Here is a 23,169-nt window from a genome sequence, read left to right as displayed (position 1 = left end):
TTTTAAATTCTGCAGTTACTTGGATAGCTTCTGCTGCATTATTCTATTGGTACACGTTGAGAAATTTCTCCTGAAATGCATGTGGGCTGTTTATGTTCTGTGACTTGTGTTGTTGCTTATTTAATGAGTGCTTTAGTCTTCTGCCAACAGAAATAAGACTAACTATAGAATTCTGCTGTTGTCTGCCAACAGAAATAAAAGTAACTGTAGGATTCTGCTATATCATTTAAATTGGAGTACTCAAAAGTGATGAGGCAGTTGTCTCACTAGGAAAAACTTAGTAATGCAGAAGTTGTCCCAACTTCATGTGATTAAATTCAAACCTATCTGACCTTTATCGTTTCTGTATTGGTATCAATTTCATCAATTCCTTGTATTCAGTTGTGAAAGCTGCCATTTAAGTAACTAGCAGTCAAAAATCAGGATCAAAGTATACCACAAGTAAAGCTACCAGTATCTACTTGAACTAAAAGCTAGATGTGTAGAGAATTAGTAGATAAATAAGGAGCTGTTTTAGAAGAGAAGCTTGAAAGATCTTGGGTATCTGAAGAGAGAATTAAGAACTTCCATTATCTAACAAAAACTAATAGTTATTTTGATCAATGTGTGATGATGAATACTAGAACTCAATGGGATTTATCCTAGAATTCTGTTACTAAACTGTTGTGATTAACTGTTGAATTCATGTATTGAAATAGCTGCTGAAAGCACAGAAGAAGGCACAGCGAAGAGAGAGTCTGTTGAAGCTTGAAGCAGAGAAGAAAAAACTGCGTACAATACTTCAAGTCCAGTATGTGCTGCAGAACTTCACTCAAGAGCATGTTCAAAAAGACTTCAAAAGTGGTGTGAATGGTGCGATATACTTGCCTTCTAAAGAACTAGACTACCTCATAAGATTTGCAAAACTGACATGTCCGGAAAGAAATGAGAACTTGAGGTAAGTTCAAGATTTTTTTTTTTTCTAATTGGTATGCTTCATTCATTACAGTAAATGTCCTCTGTTTGACACTGCCATGTCTTGAAATATTATGTTTTGGGACACTAATTAAAATTCTGCTCGGTACACTTGCTTTAGTCTGAGAGTAAGAATGTAGCAGATTTACCTCACTCTGAGCATTAAAGGGAAGCTTCAGTTGTGCGAGTTACACACAAGCTCTTACATCTCCCTGTGGGGTTGAGGGGAGATGCACCACCAGCCTCTCTGCTTATAAAGATGTTGGACTGTTGTTTCCCTGGGGTCTCACTGTTTGTGAAATTGAAAAAGTGTGGTAAGCACAGGAGAACTGTTCCATATTCCATTCATGAGATGATCCAGATGTGCTTCTTTATGCCAAAGGAACGTAAGGTGGTAATCCTGAGACTTTCCTGCTATTAGCTTCAAAGTAGGTTTAAAAACTTGACTAAGGTTTTTGATACCACTGCACTAAATGTCATACATTTTAAGGCAACAGGTTGTCAACAGGTGTATTGTAATGTAATGCAATGCCAATATTAACTTGGCATCATGTTTGTACTCTGTTGCTTGTGTTTAATATCACAGCCTGTCTGTTTTTAAGATAGTGTAGTAGGAATTGTGTTTAAATAGGGAAAAAGCAGATGTCAGATAGTAGGCTGAAACACCGTGGGTAAGAATAATTATTTCCCCATCCAAGCAGGACTTAAGTTCCTAAACTGGTAATCATTTGTCTTATGCTAAACTTGCCTAATGTTTGCTCTGAAGTTAACATCTAAAGAACAGCTACTTATAAAAAACCACACAGTGAGTCTCTCATTACAGTGAAATAAGCTAGAAATAAAGTTAAAATTCTTAATGTATTACACTTCCACAAAAAGCATGATCCTTTCCTTTGGGACACTAAATTTCATCATGGTGTACCTTAAAAAAAATTAAAAAACCCCCATTGTCTGGAGTGGGTGGGGTGGATCATGGGCCTATGTCAGAGTTTCTCAATGACTAGAAGAGTGCACGAGGTGTTGATGGTGACCAGCTGATTAAATAACAATTGTTTCTCTCCCTGGGAATCCTGGCTTGGAATGAAGTCCAGCCATCCCACCAGGTCTTGTGGGATAATGCAAGGCTCTCTAATGTGTCTTAATTACCAACAAAAGAACTTATATTTGCTAGATTAAATCATGTGCAAACAGATACGAATGAATCACTTTCAGTAGTGGATAATGGGTTTAGGATTCACTCTATGTATGCAGCCTTAATTTGGAAGGCTGAAGTGTTCAAGTGTCTTAATGAGGGGTACTGAAAATACTACAAGATGTGATCGTGGCTATGATTCTACCTGGTGAAACTGTTATTTGTTTCAGTGTTGAAGATCAGATGGAACAATCATCTCTTTACTTCTGGGACCTTCTGGAAGGAAGTGAGAAACCTGTGGTTGGAACAACATGTGAGTGTCTAATCTAAAGAAATAACTTAGAGATCTGAAATTTGTGTGCCATTTACACATGTAAAAAAAAAAGAAAGATTACTAAATTAAGCACTTTGAAGTGCTATAACTCAGTTATCCAAGGAGGACCTGCTATTTGAAGTTCTGTTTAAGTACAGATCATAACAATACAGTCTTTTCCTGAAAAAAGAAAGCATGTTCTACCAATGTACTTGCACCTTCTCGGGGAATAATGATGCTAGTAATTCAAAAGCTGATGCATGAATACCTTATAGAACTAGTGGTGGGAAGCTTTTTGGATTGTTAGTGCAAATGGATTAAGAATGGAACACTTCTCACCTAAGCATTTAATGCCTGGGTATTCTGAGATGTATTACAAAGCTTCTGTGGCCCCAGGCTGAAGGTCTCACAGATTGAAGATTCTGCCTTGTAGGAGTTCCAGGCTCATACCCATTGTCTGACTACAGTGCAGGATACCACACTGAGGAAGGATAGTCATTAGTGGAACTTGCTGTGATCTCTAATTACGCACAGTGCAGTCTGTCTTTGACGTGTTGCAAATATCCTTGTTTTTCAAGCATAAGAAAACTTGTGGGATTCTGCATATCTTCTTCCATCTGGCTTTTGGTTTCAGAAACCCTGGTTGCAAGCTAACTTGGGAGGAGACTGTCCTTACCTGAATTGTACTGTCTTTCCTATTGCAAACAGACCTTGCTTGTCCCATTTACTCCTGTCTTGTAACGGCTGTGTGGCAGTAATCTTTCATTTGACAATAATGTTGTTGGAACTGTTAGATGAGAGCACTGGTGTACCCTTTCTAGTGTCCACGTACAGATAGTTGAACTGACAACTAAGTCATGTAAGTCCATATAATTCTGGACGAAGTGCAAGATGGCCTTGTAGAGGTACAAGCTGGTAACTATAGCCTTGTATCTGTTGACATGTACTGATAGTTGCCTGGTTATCTTGTACTCTGATTTTTCTTGTAGCTTTTTGGCTATCATTTAAACAACTTTTGTTACTGTTTTGTCAGTGTCTCTATACCTTTAGTGTCAGTCTTCCATCATTTTGTGTGCAAGCTAAACTTCCAGTAAAGCTGTTATGAGTTCTTATTAGCATTTATTGCCTTGGAAGTCAAGTCTTATATCTGTATTAAATTCTAGCCACTATTCTTGTTTATGTGGTTGTTGCTGGTAGGAATGATCTTTCAGTTAATTTTCTTCCTGTTCTCAAGGCTGCCCTGTATCTAGCTCCTCTGAAAGAATTTCTAGTATCACTGCTGCTTCTGATGGCTTACTCTGTACTCTAAGCTGCTTTCTTTTTCACATGAAGGAGGAAACTAGACAATACTCATTGGAAAGAGTACACAGTTAAGCTTTTCTTCAACTGTGTAAACTCTGACTTTTCTCAAACTTCAGAAAATTAAGTTCAGTCTGGAACAATGTCTTGCTTTCTTCCCTGTACTTGTCTTTGCAGTTCTGAACTCTTCCTTCTGAGACTTACCATCCTACCCCTGAGAAGAGGGTCTTGTAGGGCAGTTCCATAGTGACATGTTTAGCTTTGCCTATGTTACTAAAAGCACATTGTACAGACTGTATCAGTGCCAGCCCCTTTCTAAGCATGTGGGAGACCAGGTGGCTCAGTGTTTAGCTCCAGTCTTACCTCTGGATTGCAAACATATTTTCAGCTACAACATATAAAGCAGTTTAACAAATACTTTACTAAAATACTTTATTGCTGTAACTGAGTAAGATGCATGAACTTGGAGAAGCTGCAGTTTATTTGAAAGGAGGAAGTAAGGAGTCTTGAACTGTAGTCTGAGTACTCCTTAAATTAATTTTTTGTATCTTAACTTCATGGATTTTTACTCTTCAGATAAACACATGAAGGACCTGTTATCCAAACTTCTAGACTCTGGCTACTTTGAAAGTATTCCGACTCCTCGCACCACTGTGCCAGTAAAAGAATTGGAAGAAGAAGTAAATAGAAAACCTGAGAGAACAAGACAGATGTCAAAAGGAGAGTCTGTCAAAGAACCAGGTGGAATATTGCAGGGTTCAATTTCTGTAGCATAATGTTGGGATAAGCTTGAATTGAGCATTGACTTTGTATAGGTTGATGCTAAATCTAATCCTGTGCTGTAGCTTACTTCCAATGTAGTAACTAAAATGGAACCTGCAAGGCTTGCAGTCCTATTCTGAATAATATTGTAGAAAAAATCTAATTCATAGTAAGATGGTTTTGCCTTCTGAGAGCCCCCATATTGAAAATGTGGTAATTGTCTGATGTAGGGAACATTACATATTGCAATAACCGAATTATGGATATTACAAGATTTTTCTTGCTTAACTCTAAATGTTTGCAAATGTAAAATCAAGTTGGAAAATAAAAGCTTGTCTAAAAATAGCATGTTGAATGCCAAGCTGAGCTTTCAGAATATCTGGCTTAGCAATTGGCACTACTATTTAAATAGAATTAAAGACTTGCTATTGTTTGGTCTGCCTTTCTGCATTTGATCAGTTGAAACAAATTAACATCCTTTCTCTAGAATCCATTATGGAGCTTATGAAGTCTGAAATACAGCCTCAGGAGGTAAGATACTCCACTGCTAATTGCTTTCCTTTAGTATTGTGATTTATCAGAAACATAACAGCGCTTCTGCAGCCCTTTTTTAAACTTAAAAAGGGAGTTGGAATGGCAACTTAAGTGTTGCTTTATGGAGAAACATTAAGAACTTGGTTACATTTCTATTTCTACACCCCAAATTTATGGTTTCTCTGGAGTATTTTGGGATAAATGGGGCAGGATTACATGAAGCAGTATAGTACTTTAATGCTCTGGCACTTTCCTGACTAAACAAAAGCATCAGCCTTTAGAGCGGAAACACTGATCTCTTGTGTACTACAAGATAAGAAAATACACACCTACTAAAGCTGTCTCCAAAAGCCTAACTTATTGCAGTAGGCTTGATATTGGTGGGGTTGAGAATGATGTAGGTCTTGCTCTGATTTCTCAGGAAAGTAGGGATCCCAAGACAGACTTGTGTGTACAGGGGTGCGTAGACTTGTTTCAGCAGCTCTCCAGGCTCTTGAGTTAAGTGCTCAAGCTTTGACTGGCAGTAGCATTCAATTAAACTTGGTTCAAAAGGTGGGGAGGGATGTCCTTTTTTAAGTGAAAATACTGTTTCTTAAATTGCTGAATCCCTATTTCCCAGGTATCCCACTAGAGGGTGTATTCTAGAACAAGTTTTTGTAACCTACTGGTAACTCTTTTACCTGACTCTAAAGCTTTTCCTGGTGACTTGTCAGAAAATCTCAGCCAGTGAGCCTTGCAGTTTCTTAGCTACATATATTTACTTCCTGTTTATGACAAAGTAGTAACTCAGGAAAATGTTAGGACATCTTTACTGAACTCGGACATAGTGAGCAGTAAACACAGCCTGGAGTTGTAGAAGTCCAGTGGTACTAAATCTGAGAATGTCGTGGCTTTGGTATTTAAACTCCATTAACTATGATGGTTACACTTGGAGTTCCAAAGGGTCAAAGATGGGGAGATGGTGCTGCTAAACTTAACAGAATGTCTACTAATATAATACCACGGTATTTTAGATGCTTAGGAGGAGGGCTACCTTCATAAAAATCACAGCTGCACTTGACATTGTCACTGCCTAGGAGCATCAGATAGTGTTAAGGGTAGGAGTAATAGACTCACTCATCTGAAGTACCTGTCACTGGTGCTGTTTGGGAGTGTTTCATGCTTCCCTGTGACATGCCAACCAAAGCTAGTCTGTAGTATTGTAGGATAAAGCCATGGCTGTCCACGTAGTTTCTATGGCTAGTGCTTAAACTGTCTAGGCTCTGCTTTTAGTTAGACATTTTCAGTAGCCGGGTGACCTAACTTAACTGACCTGAACTGTAGTAGCAAAATGTTTTCTTGGGAGCCATTAAGTTTCTTTGGTCTATATAGTTTCTCAACAGGCGTTATTTGCCTGAAGCAGAATACTCTGCCAAGAAGAAGCCAGAAGAGCCCAAATCTTGGGAAGCTGAGTGTGCTAGAAAGCAAGAACCTCCAAAGTCCTGGGAAATGCTTGTTGATGTTGAAGAGCAGAAACAAGAGACCTTAAAGCCTTGGGAAGCTCGTGTTAGGCAGCAAGAACCAAAAAGAGCAGATTCTCCAAAGCCTTGGGAACCTCGTGTTAAAGAGGAGGAACAAAAGCATGAATCTACAAAGCCCTGGGAGACCCGTGTTGAAGAAGAACAGAAGAAGCAAGAAGCTCCAAAGGCCTGGGCAGCACGTGTCCGGGAGGAGCAGGAGTCCCCCAAACCTTGGGTAGCAAAGGTTAGGGAAGAGCAGGACCAGAAGAAACAGGAATCTCCTAAGCCATGGGTAGCAAAAGTTAGGGAAGAGCAGGAACAGAAAAAGCAGGAGCCCCCAAAACCTTGGGTAACCAAAGTTAAGGAAGAACCAGAACAAAAGCAGGAATCTCCAAAGCCTTGGGTAACCCAAGCTAGGGAGCAACCAGAACAAAAGAAGCCAGAGCCTGTGAAAACATGGGAAATGCCTGTTAGGGAAGAGCCAGAGCAAAAGAAGCAGGAGCCTGTGAAGGCTTGGGCTGCACGTGTTAGGGAGGAGCCAGAACAAAAGAAGCAGGAGACTCGAGAGGCTTGGGAAAAAGCTGACAGGCAGCAGCAAGTGTCATCACAGCAGTTACAGAACCCTCCGAAGTCCTGGGGAGCTGCAAGTGTTGGGCCAAAGAAGTTTGATATGGAACCCAAAGAAGTGAGTTGGCTTATGTAGTACTATCTGTTGTAAGCTTTGTCACACTAGTGTATTGGACTAAAGCTACCTATCAGCAGAGGCTTTATAAGGTGCATTTTGTAGGCCTGTATTTAGATTCCTATTCCATTCTTCCTTGGGGGGGAAGTAATTTTGGCAATGAAATTTATATATGAATAGCAAGATGGTCTGCTTTGCTTTTTACATCAGCACAGTATTGCTGTGTTTGAGCCTTGAATAACTGCGTTATGCATAAGACAGAAGAATTAACTTGGTTCATCCCCAGCTATTGGCTCTGTCTACTGTTATCAGTACAAAGCAGGTATGACTCATCCAGGGATCAAATACTTTGTCTGTGGCTGCATGCAAATAGCACTTCAATAATTTTTTTTAGGCATTTGATTAAAATAGCTGCTGATTCAAGAGAGATCTAACATCTAGATCAAGCAATACCAACTGTACAGGGGCTTAAATATGTATTTCCAGATGAATGCATAAGCCATACTGCTGTCCTGGGGAGTCTAACAATAGCATAGTTTGTTTTAGAAATGTAAAATGAAAGTTATTGCAGTGCTCACAGCTGAGCAGGCTGCTAGCCTGCCTTCTCTCACCTGTGCTTGTGTAGTAACAATTCTGATACTGTGAAAACAGGTAGGATGGCAGGTAAAGCAGAGTTCAGTTATGTCATTATGAGCAGTGTTTAATTTAGAGTTAGACTTCAGGAAGAAAATTGAGGGAATGGAACAATTTTGTTGTACGCAGTGTTGTTGGCATTACTACCTTGTTTCTACAAGAAAGCAGAAATCAACTCATTCTGTGTTACTCGTAGCAAATGATTTAGCTTAAATCTTGTCAGTGAACTTGGTGTAACTGAAAAACGGATGTTTTTGTGCCTAGAGGCGGGAGCGCAAACAGAAGGTTGAACATGAAATTAAAAGAGTAGGTAACATGCAGCACTGGGTAACAATGGGATTAAGGTGTTTCAGCTTGATGCCCCTTCGCACTCAAGCTGAGTAGAATCTTGTGTCCACTGGTGGTGGTGCAGGTACAAAACCTGGTTGCTTCACACTCAGTAGCTCTGAGCACAAGTAGGTGTTGTGCACCCAACTATGTGTAGTATTACTGCCACTGCCATGTCATACTGGAGTAGTCTCAAGCACTTCAAAATGTCTTGGAGTTTCTGGTGTTAGATTAGGAAGCATCTCACATTTAAGCTTTAAATTAATGAGATGGGGTTCTTATTTTTGTGTAGGATGGAAAGATGAATGGCTTAAGTGGGGGACAGAACTTTCATGCAGTAAGGAAAAAGGAGGGTCTTCAGTCAGTTGGAGAAACTCGCAAATGGTCTAGGGATCTTCATAGTAATATGCAGGTGTGCAAGTCAGCCAAATCAAACTGAATTGATCATTGGAATGTAAGGCTGCTTAAGATGGATTACTGGATTAAGTTAAGCGTATTTTTGAAATATTCAAACTCTGATTTGCATAGTAGACTGTAGTGGAACACCAGCTGGCTATATTTTTGCTTAGTAGCTATTGACTGATCCTAGTATCAAAAGGATATTGAATGAGTCAAAAATAGTGTATTGTCAACTTAACTACTTTCCATAACCACTTTTTAAAAACTATTAAACTTTTTGGATAATGAAACTTCTCTTGCCTTGGTTTATATGAATAAAGAAGAGGCAAGGCAGTGCTATAGCTGGATCCATTTCACTCCCAGGGAGAACCTATAGATGACCTTGTGCAGGGACCTAGGCATGGTAGATAAAAGGCTGGTGTCACTGCTGCTGCTTTCTGGAGCTGAGCTTTTTTTACTCTCTGAAATGACTGTTAGAGCTCTGAGACATCTTTTAGTAAACTTCTAAGTTTTGAGATCTTAAAATATGCTTATTTAACTTAATGTAGGCCCAACTTGTAAGGTATTGTACCTTAAGGCAGCAGAGTGAGCTGATGTACAAGCCTGTTAAACCGTTGCTCTACTTAAATGTTTGTGCAACCTGTGGACCAGCAAATTTAGTTAGAGCTGAATGTGTAGCCTGCTGTGTGAAAGCAAAACAGTTTGGCCCTTGCTGTCATCCAGTGCCATTTAATTCATACCTGCTGTGAATGCTGCTCTGAGTTGATATACAATTAACATTTGCTTTCTACATGGCACAGCTGGCAATCACTGTTGTGATTCCAGCTTAAGTTTCACCTTTCCAGCTCAGTTAGTATTCCACAGTTAGCAAACCTGAAGAGGAATTGAAGTCCTTTATCATAGGATGGGTTTTTGCTAGTATATGAGGTGGCTGAAATGTATGTTAGTGTTATGTATAAGTAAACCTTATAGTCTCAAAAAATTAATAAATCAAGCTTTAGCAGCAGTACCTAATATTTTGACTAGCACTGGCACTTTGACTAGTAACATTCCAGAGTGGTCAGTGTGCCTTTACACTGGTTTGTTTCCAGTGGTTTAACAGATCTTGAAAGAAATTCTAGGTTTTTTAACTCCATTTTTAGTCAGCTTTTTGGCTCTCTGTCAAAAGAGTTTTTCCTGAATGTGTAAGTAGTGTTGAAATCAGGTTTCAGAAACATTGTTATGACAAATTAGCCCCTCAACTTATCAGTGCTGTGTAAAATTATTCTGAATATTGCTTGAACCACTAGTGTTAAGTGATCTCAGCATGTGAAAGTCTGATGTGAGCTGGCTGAACAGGTGACTAAACTCATGATCTGCTACCAGCTTGTAATGACTTCAGAAACATCATCTGACTGCAGGCTAGAAAGAAAACTTGGTTTAAAACCCTCTAAGGATGTCAACTACCTGCTCTTTTTCAAAGTATCCCTTTTAAAAAGGCATAAAACCTGACATACTTTAACTTTCTGATGGTTTTTTTTGTGTATGTTCTGTATTGCACTTGAATATTCTAGCTTTGAACACCTACATGCCAGCAAAACAGCAAGTCAATATGAGGCTACTTCTTTATAGCTGCTTCTGGCTGGTGTATTTGAATACATGCAGGAACTAGAAAATAACTTGAACTCGAGTCTCAACATTTCAATCCTGGCTTAAAGCCCTAATATCATGTATGTAACCCCATATGCTTGCTCTTCTAGTTGAAGTAAACGCTACAGCATAATGCATGGAGTATGAGCTGGGGAAGGAGATAAAGACTAATAAGCTTTAAAAGTATACAGAAGTTTGTATCATCTTTGCAGTCACAAGTGGAAAGCTTCAGTCTCTTCTTCCATGCTCTTGGGGCTGTTTTTACTTGTTTGTGTTTCATGTACAACTCTTAACTTGCATAGGTAGTGGACAATCGTGATGGCTTCAGGCACTGCCAGGCTTGGCCTGGTTAGGTGACTTAAAGGTGAAGAGCTTCTGTTATCAAATTTTCAAACATATAGAACCAACTTTGGTTGGGTACTTCAGTATAAACTGTAGTGAGAGGGAAGAGGGTAATAGAAGCATTAATCAGTTTGACCCATAATGGATTTACCATGATGGCAAGTGTTTTAAGATTAAGTCTGTTTGTGAGTTGAGGGCTCAAAGTGATGGGCAGGAAGATTCCATTTTGTAGTAAATAATCTATAACTTGCTGAGATTAACTTTATCCAAAAGTATCTTTTGTCCTGCACTTAAATCCCTAATAGCTTTAGTTTCTGTTCATTTTTGGAAAATATACAGCAATATAAACTTGCATAGTCAGTAGCTACAGGTAGTGCTTGTGCATCAAAAATTTTAATTAAGGTTGAGTAGTAAAAAAATGCATTCTTCTGGCTGTAGAATAAGGTAAAACTTCTTACAGCTCAACAAGTGGCTGTTGTGTGGGACACAGAGGTTAGAAGTGGAGTCCTCAGCAGTTAAGGATATGCTGCACGGACACGGATTATGCTTTGTGAAGCTCACTAAACCCTGCAAGCTTCTTCCTTGTGCATGCTATGGGAATTTCTGCAAATGCTAGATGCAGATAACTGTTGAAGAGGAAATGCAAGACTGTTTGGGCTGTTGTCCTAAAACTGGACAAAGAGCATGTCATCAGTTTGTTTTGAATTAGTACGACAATTAAATGTCATGACACATACCCCCTCTGCTGTATTATCTTCTCATGACTTCATATAAATATTCAACTATGTTGCTATAGAGCATATTGAAGTAGTAACCTCCTATTAGAATGACAAATGTTTGTACTGTAGGAAAGTAAAGGCTTTCACATGGTCCTCTGTCTCAAAATTTGGGCCAGCTGAAATAATGCAACTACTTAATGTCTTCAGATTTGCCTCCCTCTAGCTGCACAAACATAAGCAGCAAAGCTTTAGAGAATCACAAAAAATTGTGTTTTTAAAATACCTATAAAAAGCCTACCTCTTCCCCAGGCTGCTTTCAAAAGACATGTTAGACTATCTAGACAGTCTAATATTATTGTCACTCTGTAAATAACAGGGCTTGCGCTATTAAAAGAGTTTACTATCATTATTTTTCTGATACCTTAGACTTGCCTATACTCTGATAAGACATTTTCCCCTCTTAAAGTTAAGTGAGAACCAGTTCAAATGAACTGTGAAGGGACCACCTGAAACAATCAAGGAGCAATAAGGCCCTGCAGAAGTCCTTATGTAGCTAGAGAGTTGGGCTCCCCTGTGGGAGCGCAGATGTATTCTGTGTGCCAAACCTGAAAAGTTTAATGTCACACTATCTGTAGCTGATCTATTGAGAGTATCTGCCTCGTTAGTGAAAGCACTTTGGTCTAATCCTGAGTAACCTGCTTGCAATGTATCTCTCAGCTGCAGTTTCTTCAGAATGTCTGGAAATGCCATCCTAATAAAAGATCTGTAGTTACTGGCATTGGCTCTGCTGGGAGGAAATATATTTTTAAACCCTGAGTGATGCAGCTTTGATTTTTAAGTTTGTTCTGGCCTTCAGCTTAGATATGTGGGTTTCCTTAGGTGAAGGTGCCTAATTTTGCACGAAGTGCAGGCAACTTAATGTCTTCTGTAGAGCTGACTGTAAGAAACCAAATTAAATGAATTAATTCTGTGGCTTAACTAGTTGTGGCACCAGTAGGCTGACTTTTTTTCAAAGTGAAATCTTGATTGAGGAAATACCAATAACAGCACAGAATTCCTTGGCCTGTGGTGTCTGAAACCTATAGATTGCTCTGGAAGTATATTGGATAAGGCAGCTTGTCTTGCTTCCAGTATTGGATTTAACATCTTTTCTCCTTATTAGGTGCCTAAACCTGTACATCAGCCAGCTGCAGAATTTTGCTCTACTTCAACTCTTCCAAAAGACCCAGTATTGAGAAGGGAAAAACTTCAGGATCTGATGACTCAGATTCAAGGGACTTACAACTTCATGCAAGTATGTTTTTCTCTGCTGGTGCAGCACAAAGCTCCAGTTCCTACTGGGTTAGGGAGGACAGTGCTGACAATGCGTGTTTGCAATGAATGAATGAAATCTGACTTTAATTGGCTAACAGCAACTTGTCAATTGAGAAGGTTTGTTTCATTTGTACCTAGAGTTTAATTATTTTTTTTCTCTCAACTGATGATGTTTTTTTTAAAAGGAGTCCATTCTGGATTTTGATAAAGCTTCACCAAGTGCCATTGGTTCATCCCAACCACCTTCAGTTACTCCAGCAAGCAGTCCTGTAGGTAGGTGATACTGTGTGTGTCAGTTCTATGTAAGCTTTTGCAAATACTAATAAGGTTTGCTTGGGTTGTAGTCCAGTAGGCCTTGTGAAGACAGCTTGTCTAATTAAAGAATACCAATGCCTGTTTTAAGAGGAAAAAGGCAGCTCAGGCCACTCACCTGCTTATTTGTTGCTGGAGGTGACTTAATTTGGTGGATCTGCCTGGAAACGGAATGATTGTATAATCACTGACTGGTGTGTGCACCTGAACCCAGCTGCAGAATTGCCATGCTGTATCTGTGTAACAAATTCATCTAGATACATATAGAAAAGTATATAAACACATGAATGAGCTCAGCATAAAGAGCAGTTATCTAGCTACATTAGAAAATGCAAACTTTATACCATGTTAAGAAACTGAATGGCTCTTGGGTGATAAAACACAATTACCTAGTTCATTAAATATTTAATTGATTTTTTTTATCAGGAAAGTGACTATCTATTGTGCTTGAAATATTTTTGTCATGTAATACTTGCCCTCTTTTACAAAAGGATAAAGTTTTCAACTGGGTGTAGTTTACTGATGCAACTTTAAATATTTGCAGTGTGCACACTAAAAATAGTGTGCATTGTCATACACCAGATGTTTTCAAATAGTAGAAAAGCACACTGAAACTATATGTAGTGTTTGAATTTAAAAGTAAATGTTACTTAAAACATTCATGTGGTTTGTTTTTTTTTACAGCTTCAAAAGAACAGAAACTGCCAAGTCAAAGTGATTTTCTTCAACAGCCCCTTCAAGTAAGTTGAAGTTAGGACTGCCCTGAAGAAGCAGAGCAGTAGCCAAGGAATGATTTAGAGGTTATTCACTAGAATAGACTTAGTATTTTGTTTTTCTTGTCGTCAGTAGTTTTGTAATAAATTTTATGTAACTTAGTAGTTTGCAAGTTTAAGATCACTCAAATGCTGACAAAGTTGGCTGCTTGAAAAGCAGCAACAAATGCTTGAAGTTTCTTGAAGTAAAACAATATGTTGAGGACATGCTGAAATAGTTTGAATATTTAACCCACAGATTCAAGTCATAGCTAATAATTGTGTGCAGGAGAACATGCTGCTTCTTTCCTAGATAGTGCATGTCTTCATCTTTGATATCCTCACATGCCAAAGATAACAGTGTCTCAAGCTTTGGCAGCAATGGTTAAGTGAACCTTAAATTCACTTACTATGCTTGCATTGTCTTGCCACTTCAGCTTTTAAATAGGTTTCTGCCACTAGCGAGGATTCCTAAGAAACTCTGACTAACTGGTCAAAGCACTTCAGCTTCTGTCTCATTCTGAGATTTACTTGGAAATGGTCAGAGTGTGAGTTTCAGTGAAACCAAACATTTAAGATAATCTTTCAAACCCTTATCTTGGTTTTCTTGCAAGGCTGCTGCTTCATCCATGACACTGCATGGTTCAAATACTTCCCTAGCATCTGCTGATCAGGCTCTTTCTGGCTCTGAAACTGAAGACCTGGTGACACCCCAGGCACCACAGGTAATATACCTTGGGTTTCACTGGCGTTGGGTGATCTGTGTGATAGCCAGCCCTAACAGAAAGCTGTGGTGGGGCCTCTCCTGAATAAATCTACTTGAACAACATCCAGGGACAGAATACAAGTAACAGCAATAGTATACTCTACATTCTGGAATACTTAAAGATGATTGGAAAAGTCTTCCTGTTACCACATGCATACAAGTGAACAGTCTATACCTTGAAACAGGAAGGGTGTGGGATGAAGAATGCAGGCTAGAAAGTGTAGTGCATATTCTTGTGGGAACATATGAGCAGTATAAATATTTGCTTTAGTTAGTGTAAAATACTTCCTCCAATGACAACATAGAGGATGCATAAGTTGGGATGGATATTGTCATGAAATAGCAGACTTCTGTGTAAGCTGAAGACTGAGATGTGTTCTCTCATGCACTAACTGAAGAAATGCTGGGTAACTGTGTTCCTGACATTTAGCCAGGACCTCAAACTTTCCTTTCTTAATTGTATTTATGTGCAGTTAAATCTTCAGCTAGCACTCATATATTGTTTAGAGCTGAAAATAGAAACACTATTTATGCAGATCGCTGTCTTGCAAATCTCTTGCTAAGTGTTGCTGTGTTCAGAAACACTGCTGGGTCTTTCCTGCTGGACTCTCTAATACAGTGTATGTAGATTGTAACAGAGAAACATTCATGCTTTTTAAATGTTTTGCTGATGTATACATGCTATCAGTATACTGTGCATGTAGCATTTACTCTATTCCTCAATATACTACACAGTTGAATATACCAGTCTTGACAGGGATATAGTCCTTCTGTCTCTCGCATCAGCAGTTCTGGCCTGGTTCTTGACACCTTCTCTCACTGCTACAGTTTCATAAGGCTTCTTGTGCTGCAAGGATTAAATAATTTTGCTGTTTAATGTGCATCCAGAAGACTTGTGCCGTGCTCTAATGTTGAACATATGATTTAGTAGAAGCCTGTTTGGTCCGAGCACAACCAGGGAATTCGTTCCATGGTGGCAGTGCACTCTCCTGGTGTGCAAGTGCAGTTCTGTCTGCACCCGTGACAGTGTATGTGGTGAGAATGGGACTGGTAGCCTCTAGCCTTAGGCTCTGTATTTAAGTATAAGCCACTCAAACTTAGCATGACAAGTGTGAGCTAACTAGCACATGCAGGTTTTGCAAAAGCAAACCAAAGTTTGGCTCAGAGGCCCTGTTTGACAGCTTACCAGAGGCTTAACATCAGATGTGTCTGTCTGTGTGTGTCACACCCTTCATAGTAAATAACTGCTTGAAGCAATCTACAGCTCTTGAAATTTACCTGACTTTGCAGGGCTAGTTGTACAACCTGTTGTGTAAGAAGTATAGTCTAATTCTAAATATCTAAAGCTAATTACTTGAAGCTTTTGGTTAAGATGACTACTTAGTACACTTACCTTGGACTTAATGTTTGTCGTGGTCTTTCAAAATCCACTTGTTTCAACTTATGCACTGGTATTTCATAGCTCTACTTCTGCAATACTGCTTGTAATAGCAGGCACACGTATGGTTTCTTCTAGGCATCAGCATCGCTTACTCAAGAGACTGAGAAATATACTTCCCAGCCACTGTATCAGACAAGTTCACATGTTTCTGAGCCACTGATACCTAAGAAGATTGAAATTGCCCAGGTGAGCTATCATAAATACAGGTAAGGTAAATGTATTGGTCACTAAAATATATTTAGAGCCTCACGTTCCTTTTGACTTCTGATTCCTATAAATATTGGTATTCTGAACCAATACTTCATTTTGCCATCTGCACAGATGAGACTTAATGCTGGGTAACACTTTGTCTCGACCACTCAGCATTGCTTCTAATCTGAAATATAATTGATTAAGTTAGGAGGGAAAAAATTGACCCCCCCTAAACTTCCTGAGTTCCTTTAGAAAAGGAAATAAAATGGAACAGAAGGTGTTCTGTGTTTCCTTAGTGGAGGGGAAAAAATACCTAATGGCTCTTTATTGTGAAATTATTACAATGAGTGGTATGTATAGTAGCTCATAGACACATTTCACTTAATCAGCAGAGACTGCAATAGAAGTACTGTTTGCTGAGAATGCACAGCAAGATTTTAAATTGTAAGCAAAAGCTATTTTGTAGCTCTACTATGTCCAAATGTCATCCTGTAGAAACTGCTGACTTCTGTCAGTCTAGGCTTTAGAACAAATTAACTGCTTCTGTTACTGCCTGAATAACTATCAAGTGACCTCTCATTACATCTGTTCTTCCCTCAGGCAACAATTCCCCTCCCAAGTGAGCCACAGTCACCGTTGCCTACTTCAAGCACCTCCATGTCTCCAGTACCACCAGCGCAGACCTTTCAGTCTCCTCCAGCAAGTAGCAGTTCTGTCACAATAACAGCAGCTCCCTTTCAGGCTATGCAGACTGTAAGTATGCAACTTAAGGATACATAAGAATAATTGACAATAATACTAATAACTTAGTCCTGATACCGAGGAACTGGCTGCCCTTGATAGATCACTTTGCTTTAATGTTAAAAACCTAGATTAGAACTCTGCTTCTCCAATGCCTTCAGAATTTAAAACAGTTAATCTAAGAATAGATGTTCTGGCTTTCCTCTGTATAGCCCCAAAATCTAATACTGGGGTATTCTAGTAGCCACAGGGAACTAAGAGGGAGAAGTCAGACCTGAAATCAACAGATCTATAGCAGTGCCCCAAGGTAAAGTTGATCTGTACTTAAACAGTTGTTATGCATAGATTTCAAATAATAAACTGCAGAGGAGAGATGGAATCCTGAAATAGATAGCTGTTAGGACTAAAAGCTTTCTGAAGCTTGAACCTATCTTGCTGCTTTTTAAACTCTGTGCTTTAGTTTGGGATATAAACCCAGTCCACTGGAATAATGGAAAACATGTCCTTGATAAAGACTGGTGTAGCTCATTATCCTATCTTGTTAACAAATAGTTGATACACATGTCTAGGGAATAGTCTACCCAGACTGAGTGGAGTTTCTTGCTAATAGATTTTTTTCAGGCCATATGTCATCAGTAATGTTCTTTAACATTACTAACACTGCTACTGCAGTAATGTGCTTTGCAAGCTTAGAGGGACTCAGAGGAAGGATCTCTGTTTAGTTGCTAATGTTTCCTTCCCTGTACTTGAGCTTAGCTACTCCTCTTGAGACCTTCTTCAGAAGATACTAGAAACCTTCATTTAATGTTCTCATTCAAAACCAAGCTTAGACTTCATTGAGGTTCTCCAAAGGCATTCTCTAATTTAACAAATGTACCAATGCAGTTCCACAACTTGCTGGGCAGTCTGCATCTCATGGCATTGAGACACGTATTCGGATTTGGTCAAAGAAGGTAGCTAATAGTCTCTTAAAGGACAGGAATTAGTGACTCAAACATCTATGACATCCTGGTGTGGTTTGTAGTAAATCACTCCCATGACTTTTTCTACTTGGTTTTCTGTATTTGTAGAAGAGGTTCAAGCAGCACCTTCCTCAGAGGTACAGCATTTTGATATATGTTATAAATAAGGCAAGTGGTGGTAGGGAGTCAGTTCTAAGCCAGGTCTATTTACATGAACTGGCTAGGTAGCGATTTTTCATGGAAGTGGAGAAATAACAGCATGCTGTGATCGAGAAACCCACAATCTTCCTGGGGACCCAGGGTTCCTATCCCCAGATAAGCAATCTGTCATGATATAAATGTCATGGTCTGTTGTTCTGATTGTATCTGAACCTCGTGTCTGTGTACAGAGTGCTTTTGATCAAAACGGTATCACTGAAAGTTTGCTTGAACTAATGCTGTGATGTATTCAGAGGTGTTAAATGTTTGAGATTTGTCTTGGGATTTTTGGGTCAAACTGGCAAACATCTGTCACTAAATTGCTAGGATGTTAATTCTGTGGCAGTCTAACTTCTGAAGTGCAGGTTTCTTCCCTACATTGCTTAGATTCTCATTGCAGCCAGGAAAGCAGCCTACCTTCAGTAGGTAGCCAGGACTCAGATGGTTTCTTGCCAAATAGTTATAGCACAGTGACAGGAATGGAACCCTCTGGCTACATGTCCTCAGAGATGTCTGAAAACCCGATTGCCCTGTGTGTATAGAAGCTTAAAGGCAGATCCTGCCTGTAGCCAAAGTAGCTTTACTAGAATTCCACCTGTAACACTCACTGGTAGGAAAAAGTAGACCATTAGCTACAAATAGTTCAGGTGATGGGTGCCGACAACCTGACTGCACAGCATCTTCAAATTTTTCAGAAAGAGAATTGCTTTGGATCACTTTGATCACTTCATCTTGCAAATCAGAACCAGAATTTGTGTTGTTATAATGGTTCAAGCTTTATACTCAATACTTCAGTAGCATGAGGGGTTTCTGTGCTGGCTCTCTGTTAGAGGAAATACTTGGCTTGTTAACCTGGGAAAAAGTGTTAATTTCCCATTATAATTATAGAGGCTTCTGCAAACAAAAAGAACTGTTAAGTTGTGAAGCTGTTCCTTGCATCTAGCTGTAGTTAGTCTTGCCCTGGTCTGTCTTCAGACAGTTTACTCCTAAAAAAAAAAAATGGTTAGATATACCTCTAGATTCATGAGTATTGCTGACAGCCCTTTATATGAAATTTAGTTCCTTTTACTCAAAATAGACTACTTTTCTATTTGATATCAATACTGGTTGTCACTTGACAGCATCAGTTCTGGTAATTTTGGGTTATTTGCTATAAAGCAATACAGTCACTGGAGTGACTGAACTCTGGTTGATTAGACTTAACTAACAGTAGTATCTGTGCACCACCCTACTGCTCAGGCTGTAACACTAAAATTTGAATTGCAGGACTCTGTTACTTAAGTTACATGTTTACTCTGAGGGAATTTAAAACAAGAATAGGAAAATTGAGGCTCAGTTTATCAAAGGGGTAAAGGCTGTCTCATATGTTATTTATCTGAGTGGACAGTAGAGTTGCATCAGGTTCCAAGATGTTTATAAAGCTCCAAATTCTTCCCAAATGTGAATATCTCATCTCAGCATAGGCTGTCCCAGCTTCAGGTCAAAAGCTGTAGGACAGGTAGTCAATGAGTCAGTCCAACAGTTGACTTCCCATAGAGGCAAAATAGCTTACTGTATGGTAGCTGTTCTTTTGATCAATCAAGCTATATTTCTTGGGTAGTAGCTACATAAATATGAGTAAGTTCTAGAAACATACCGAGAAGGAAAAAGTTGGGATAAAATACAATAGTTTTGATTTTTAAGGAACAGCTGTTCTAGCAACTGATGTAGGTGTATGGATTTAAATGACAGCATAGCAGGGTGGTGGTGTGAGGCAGACTTCAGCTCATAGTGTTAAGCACTTGTCTTGAAATATGTTGTAGGTATTTAAAGTGAATGCACCACTGCCTCCGCGTAAAGACCAGGAAATTAAAGAGGATTCTTCATATTCGGCAGGATATAACCAGAGTTTCTCTACAGCAAGTACACAGACACCTCCTCAATGCCAGTTGCAATCTTCTCATGTTGCAGAACAAACCTCTCTTTCACAAGAATCTCTGTCTTCAGGTGAGAACCGTACTTGTCTCTCTGTGTTTCAAGTAGACTTTAAAGTTCTTCAGGTTACAGTATTTTACTTCATTAACATGTGCTGTGAGTATATGCAGGTTCTTCTAACTCAGTGAAATTCTGAAGCAGTGCTATGTAGCACCTGTTCACATTAGGGTTACATCAACTCTAATCTAGTTGATAGTATGGTATGTAAACTTAATTTCAAAACTGCTAGCAGAATGGAAGGCTGCTTGAAATTAGTTCCTATACTAGTTGTGTGGACAGTGTCACCTACAGGCCCAAAAGATAATTTCCCCCTAGTGGGGTACTAATTATGTGGTGATACTTCTCAGTCAAACAAGAGTTTACTTGGAATTGAAGCAGTGATGAAATACTGCGTTTGGAACCATTAATTTGGTCTCTGGTAACAGACACTACTGTTGTCTGTAGTGCTGGGAGCTGCAGAATGCTAAATAAGAAACTTGGGAGAAGCTTTCAGTGCTGAGGTGAATTACCCAAAGTGGTAAGCATGCTGTGCTGCTGGTACAAGACTCAAATGTGTCATCTGAGAGCTGCATAGGATTTAGAATTTTCTTGGTTTATGAATGGGCTAGTGTCTTTCATGTGAACTTACAGCTCAAACTATAATTATTGTGAAATATGGGACTGATCTTGACTGTACTAGTACTGGCCAAAATCTTCACATGTGTTATACCTTACTATATTAGAGATAAGTATTCTAGATGTTACTGACAGGTCAGGGCTGCCACTCCCACTTACCACTCCAGCTGTATTTTGTGATGTTGAAGTTCTACCTTTCTGTAACAGATCCACACTGTTCCTAATTAGGCCCTAAATTTGTCACATGTATTACCTAGGAAGGCTAGTTTTCTAACTAGGCGGCCTCAAATTAGAAGTTACTGTAATTTAGTGTGGTACTGAGAATCAGCTGGGCTGCAGGAATGGCTCATGCGTGTGCTGTTAGCATGAAGCAGGTACAAGGTGATGACAGCCTGCTCTGCAGCAAAAGATAATCCTCCTTTTATTTCTGTCTATATAGCTCTGGCTTCTTACCAAGGCTGACTTTATTAGCTGGTTGAGTCTGAGTGTCTGACCTGAAGAATACTGAACTTGTGATCGGTGGGGTCTTGAGCTACTTAACACAAAACTGACCTGCTTGACATTCGGATACTGTGCTAGGTGAATTTATATGGCTGACACTAAGAATTTAAAATGAGACTAGCCCTTAAATTTGCCTGAAACAGGTTCCAGGATGAAAGGAAGCTGACAGCTAGGAATCTGGATTTATAAGACTATAACTAAGTGACTCAAGGTCACTTAAAATTACTGGTGTTCTGCTAGAGGAGTCTCCACAGGAATTATAGCAGAAATAGACTGATATGGTGTGAAGTCAGTGAGACACAAAGATTAAGAGCTGTGAAGTACAATGTAAAGTACAGCAGTGAGGAAAGCATGTCTAGCTTGAATGCTCCTTCTCATCACTGAGACTACAGGTGATCAGCCTTCTATACAGTTTTTTGATGGAACATCATAATTTTTTGATTAGTCTTGTGCAGTGGCTCTGCACAGACCCTTCAGAAAGGGGTTTAGGCTGTCACTCTGCATCAGTTTGTAAGCTTTGGATTGATGTGAAGCATGGTCATGTGGAAACACATTCATTATTGCAAGGTCTGTATTCAAAACTAACCATTCACCACACTGTGAATGAAAAGTATTCTCAAATACCTGTTGCTTGGGGTTGAACTGCCCACTAAAATGTGGTAGGAATGTCTGAAGAGATTGAACCCAAATATCTCTTTCCACAGTTGTCTTATTGCTATCTAGATAAGATTGAGTTTGTCTCATCATTTTTAAGGATGTCAACACTGAGGTCTTGCTAGTAGAACAGTGTTGGTTTTTAGTGAAAATACTTAATCAGGTGTTACTTGATTTTATTATAGCTTGGTGGTGTGGTTTAACCCCAGCTGGCAACAAGGACCATGCAGCTGTGCACACTCATCCCCTTCCCCAGTAGGGTGAGGAGAAAAGGGAGGGGAAAACCTCATGGGTTGAGATAAAGACAGTCTAATAGTGCAGTAAGGGAAGAGAATGCAATTGTTCTCACCACCTGATGCCTGATTACAGATCCCTGCCCCTGACTAACCCCCACTGATATACTGAGCATGATGTCTGTGGTATGGAATATTCCTTTGGCCAGCTTGTCCTGTCTATACTTCCTCTTAGCTTTTGTGGGAAGCTGAAAATGACCAATATAAACATTACTTGGCAACAACTAAAACAATGTGTTGTGGACATTCTTCTCATGCTAAATCCAAAGCACAGCAGCTACTAGGAAAAAAAATTCTTTATCCCAGCTGAAACTGGGACACTTGGTTATTTTCTTGATGCTGCTAGTAAGCTTGTTCTCACCTAGACAACTGAATGTTGTTGAAAGTGTTAAAAGCTTACACTGACAGCCTGGGTTGTCTGGAGTATACTTTAACAAGCATTAAGCTCTACAGAACAAGGGGGAGGATCCTCACTTAGTTGGAGTAATGAAGTGGCACAAAACCAGGACATTCAGAGCAGCTTAATCAGTCTATGATCTTCCTGATGCTGCTTTTGCTTCTAGGTGTGGTAACTTTATTACAGTTATAAAAGCTCTGAATTCCTCTTTGCCTTCTGTGTCAAGCAGTGAGTTACCAACCGGATGGAGCTGTTCCTGTGAGCAACGGCAGCCTTGCCTTCTATCCAGCACAGCCTAATGTCATTCCCAGACCCCCTCAGCCTTACCTTAACAGCCGTGGGTCTGTCAGAGGATCTGCCAGAGGGGGAAGGTCACTGGCTAATTCATACCGTTCCCCTGGTGGGTACAAAGGTACGTATATTCTTACTACCACCTTAAAAAATAAAAATATAAATCTAATATAGTAACACTAGAACATGATTTAACACAAAGTGGTATTAAATTTAGGTTCTATATGTGAAACTTCTTAAAACAAGACCTTTGAAAGAACAATGTGCAGAAAATGGGGTTGTCTTTTAAGGAATTTAAGCAAGTTCGTTCAGAGTTATTTGTAGTCGCTGTACTTTGGGTGTTAGGTGAACTGGTGGCAAAACAATTTCATAGCCTTTGGAATTATGAAAGTAGAAATTTTTCACTAATAGGTTATTAAGTTACTTAATTGTATAGCAAACAGAAGTATATTTCATTTACCCTTCTGAACTTTTTATCCCCTTTAACCTTTCTCTTGGCATCTGTCTTGCTAATAATCTGGGCAGGTATTTTCTCTGCAGAT

General features: G+C 39.3%; 1 protein-coding gene across 4 annotated transcripts in view; it reads left to right on the top strand.

Annotated features, from left to right (window-relative positions):
* The window catches only part of CAPRIN2 (caprin family member 2), a 36,492-nt gene that overhangs the window by 9,133 nt on the left and 4,190 nt on the right, over positions 1-23,169 (top strand). For 2 of the 4 annotated variants that reach the window (XM_014937189.1, XM_014937191.1), the window contains exons 5-17: positions 699-937; positions 2,317-2,399; positions 4,275-4,439; positions 4,948-4,991; positions 6,366-7,178; positions 12,387-12,518; positions 12,724-12,811; positions 13,535-13,590; positions 14,217-14,327; positions 15,885-15,995; positions 16,602-16,754; positions 19,705-19,888; positions 22,563-22,748. In XM_014937189.1, the coding sequence (XP_014792675.1) occupies positions 699-937; positions 2,317-2,399; positions 4,275-4,439; positions 4,948-4,991; positions 6,366-7,178; positions 12,387-12,518; positions 12,724-12,811; positions 13,535-13,590; positions 14,217-14,327; positions 15,885-15,995; positions 16,602-16,754; positions 19,705-19,888; positions 22,563-22,748 (2,365 nt within the window). The remainder of the gene's footprint in view (positions 1-698; positions 938-2,316; positions 2,400-4,274; positions 4,440-4,947; positions 4,992-6,365; positions 7,179-12,386; positions 12,519-12,723; positions 12,812-13,534; positions 13,591-14,216; positions 14,328-15,884; positions 15,996-16,601; positions 16,755-19,704; positions 19,889-22,562; positions 22,749-23,169) is intronic. The other 2 variants (XM_014937192.1, XM_014937193.1) reach the window with 2 other exon arrangements.

This window comes from Calidris pugnax, unplaced genomic scaffold, assembly GCF_001431845.1.
Source record: "Calidris pugnax isolate Ruff unplaced genomic scaffold, ASM143184v1 scaffold1, whole genome shotgun sequence".
Lineage (NCBI taxonomy): Eukaryota > Metazoa > Chordata > Aves > Charadriiformes > Scolopacidae > Calidris > Calidris pugnax.
Note: the sequence above shows the minus strand (reverse complement) of the source record. Positions and strands in the feature narration are given on the sequence as shown.